Below are 3,467 nucleotides of genomic sequence, written 5' to 3'. Positions count from 1 at the left end.
AAGCACGCGCTCTCGAAACACAGACCCAACCCAAGCCACTGCTTCATTACACAAGCCTCCAACCGGAAGCCAGCCGCACCAATGTGTCGAGGAACACCTGTACTGGCCCTCTCAGCGGCACTGCGCCCGGCCCGCCACAGAGAGTCGCTAGGCGATGAGACAAGGATATCCGTCGGCCAAACCCTCCCTAACCCGGACGACGCTGGCCAATTGTGCGCCGCCCCATGGCCTCCCGTCGCGGGCGGCTGCGACAGAGCCTGGACTGAACCCAGGAATGTCTGGCGGCAGCTAAGCACGCTGGATGCGACGCCTAGACCACTGCACGCCACTCGGAGCAGACTGACTCTTAAACAATGTGATGAACTGTGTTGCCCTTTGCTAAACAAGCTAATGTGTTGTAGCAAACATGAATAAACTGACTTTGGGATGGCTGCCTGTATAGTGTTGCATAATTAATATTACCCATTAACACGCGTACACACACTATCATTGTCACCAATATTAGCTGGCTCATTATCTAGTAGGCAGTTATTGCAAAGAAAAAGCAATCGTCAGACTGGCCACATAAAATTAAAAAGATTGAAGATGGCAAAAGAACACAGACACTGGACAGAGGAACTCTGCCTAGAAAGGCCAGCAGCATGCGAAGTCGCCGCTTCACTGTTGAGTTGAAGACTGGTATCTCTCTCGGGGGGGGTTTTTATATAGGCCTTCGTACATCAGCTAATATCTCGAAGTGCTGTACAGAAACCCAGCCTAAACCCCCAAACAGCAAGCAATGCAGGTGTAGAAGCACGGTGGCTAGGAAAAACTCCCTAGAAAGGCCAGAACCTAGGAAGAAACCTAGAGAGGAACCAGGCTATGAGGGGTGGCCAGTCCTCTTCTGGCTGTGCCGGGTGGAGATTATAACAGAACATGGCCAAGATGTTCAAATGTTCATAAATGCCCAGCATGGTCAAATAATAATCAGGAGTAAATGTCAGTTGGCTTTTTTTACCAGTTAGTTTGTACCAGTTTGTACCAGTTCGTACCAGTTTGTACCAGTTTGTACCAGTTCGTACCAGTTCGTGTTTTCAAAACAGTGGGTAACCATTTACTGGTCTACTATTAGAGATTTGCATTTGGCTGAGTTAGCTAATTACCTAATGAATCCATTAATTGATTAATTAAGGTGTCCTACTGTATCCTGTGAGAACAGCGTGTTTTTCTGTTGCTGTATCTTCTGTAGTAGGTCTCCACCACCACAGAACTCCATTACTATGTAGAGGAGGCCGTCACCTACAGGAGACAAGACACTCTACTTTATCTGGAAGGGTTTTCTATATACATATCACATTCATAAGCCACCCATACCCGATTACATAKATAAGCAGAACAAAAGCATTCGACTGGGCACAGACGTCAGTTCAACGTCTCGATTTGATTTACATTTGGTTGAGTTGTCAACTAATGTGAATTTAACATGAAATCAACCAAAAAATGACACCATGTCATTGGATTTAGGTTAAAAGTTGTGTGAAAAAATTATATACAATGCCCTTACTGATGACTTTTCAAATCTAAATCAGTTTTTCCCGTGTTGATTCAATGTTATCTCATTACATTTTTGTTGTTGAAATGACGTGGAGAAACAACGTTAATTCAACCAGTTTTTGCCCAGTGGGATTACATTAATCTGACAAGGATGGCAGTATCAAAGCAGTTGCATTTCAAAATCAAGATAACCACAGTGAAATTGTCTACCTTCAAAAGAGTCCCTGAAGGCCACTATGCTGGGATGTTTCATCCTGGACAGGAGTACAGCTTCTCTTCTGGTGTTCGCCATCTTGGATTGTGTCTGAAAAAGACAGTTATTACTTGAATACATTTTTTATTTAACCTTTATTTAACCTTTATTTAACCTTTATTTAACCTTTATTTAACCAGTATATCCACGGGGAAGCTTCTGCCATGCAGGACCTCTATACCAGGCGGTGTCAGAGGAAGTCCCAAAAATTGTAAAGACTCCAGCCACCATAGTTATAACGTTGATGTTTGGAAGTTTACATACACCTTAGCCAAATACATTTAAACTACATTTTTCACAATTCTGACATTTAACCTAGTAAAAAAGCCTTGTCTTAGGTCAGTTAGGATACCACTTTATTTTAAGAATGTGAAATGTCAGAATAATAGCAGAGAGAAGGTTTATTTCATATTTTATTTCTTTCATCACATTCCCAGTGGCGTCTAGGAGACAGGTTCTAGGAGACAGGTTTTTAAAAAAAAGAGTTTAAATGACTCCAACAATAAGTGTATGTAAAACTTCTGACTTCAACTGTAGACTGTTCTCTCTGCTACGCACGGCAAGCGGTACCAGAGCGCCAAGTCTAGGTCCAAGAGGCTTCTAAACAGCTTCTACCCCCCAAGGCCATAAACTCCTGAACATCTAATCAAATGGCTACACAGACTATTTGCATTGCCCCCCCCCCCCCCTCTTTTACACTGCTGCTACTCTCTGTTATTATCTATGCATAGTCACTTTAATAACTCTACCTACATGTTACTTACCTCAATCACCTTGACACCGGTGCTCCTGCACGTTGACTCTGTACCGGTACCCCCTGTATATAGCCCCGCTATTGTTATTTAATGTCTGCTGCTCTTTCATTATTTGTTATTCTCATCTTTTACTTTTTTTTTTATATAGGTATTTTAGGTATTTCTTAAAAATGCATTGTTGGTTAATGGCTTGTAAGTAACATTTCACTGTAAGGTTGTTGTATTCGGCGCATGTGACAAATAAATTTGATTTGAAGTCGTCACTGAATGGTTTGACGAGCATGAAACGATGTAAACGGTATGCCACGGCCGTCTCAGTCACCAGATCTCAACCCAATCGAAACTTATGGGAGATTCAGGAGGCGTCTGAGTCAGCGTTTTTTCCACCACCATCAACAAAACACCAAATTATGGAATTTATTGTGGGAAAAATGGTGTTGCATCCCTCCAATAGAGTTCAGACCTTGGAGAACCTATGACAAGGTGCACTGAAGCTGTGCTGGCTGCTCGTAGTGGATCTACATCCTGTTAGACACTATGTTGGTGTTTCCTTTCTTTGGCATTACCTGTATACTGTATTCCTTTTTTAATGGTAATAGTAACCTACCTTTGGGAGTAGGATCTCTTTCATGACATAGTTCTCATGGTTGATTCTGGATTGGACAAGTAGTGCTCGACCAAAGGACCCTTCACCTATTACTTTATGGACGCGAGTAGCCATCCATTGTCACAGTGGCATTGACCTGAAAGAAGAAGAATATATTACAAGAAAGCCATACAATCCATGTGTATGTTGTTTTTTGGATTTATACTAGCCATCTCAAACATCGGCCTGTCTTTATCACCCAATGTTTGTACCATGTTTTGTGCAGCTACCACGTTGTGCTGCTCCATGTTGAGTTGCTACCATGCTATGTTTTCATGTG

At 42.5% G+C, this 3,467-nt stretch overlaps 1 protein-coding gene across 1 annotated transcript in view; it reads right to left on the bottom strand.

The window, feature by feature from the left end:
- nek3 (NIMA related kinase 3) overlaps positions 1 to 3,259 on the bottom strand; it is a 42,632-nt gene extending 39,373 nt beyond the window's left edge. Inside the window, 3 exon segments of the mRNA XM_070440660.1 lie at positions 1,181 to 1,278; positions 1,744 to 1,837; positions 3,149 to 3,259. Of these exon segments, the coding sequence (XP_070296761.1) occupies positions 1,181 to 1,278; positions 1,744 to 1,837; positions 3,149 to 3,172 (216 nt within the window). The 5' untranslated portion in view covers positions 3,173 to 3,259.
- Positions 3,260 to 3,467: the final 208 nt, after the last annotated feature.

This window comes from Salvelinus sp. IW2-2015, unplaced genomic scaffold (genome assembly GCF_002910315.2).
Source record: "Salvelinus sp. IW2-2015 unplaced genomic scaffold, ASM291031v2 Un_scaffold2803, whole genome shotgun sequence".
NCBI lineage: Eukaryota > Metazoa > Chordata > Actinopteri > Salmoniformes > Salmonidae > Salvelinus > Salvelinus sp. IW2-2015.
The sequence above is the reverse complement of the archived record's forward strand: the minus strand, read 5'-3'. Positions and strand labels throughout refer to the sequence as shown.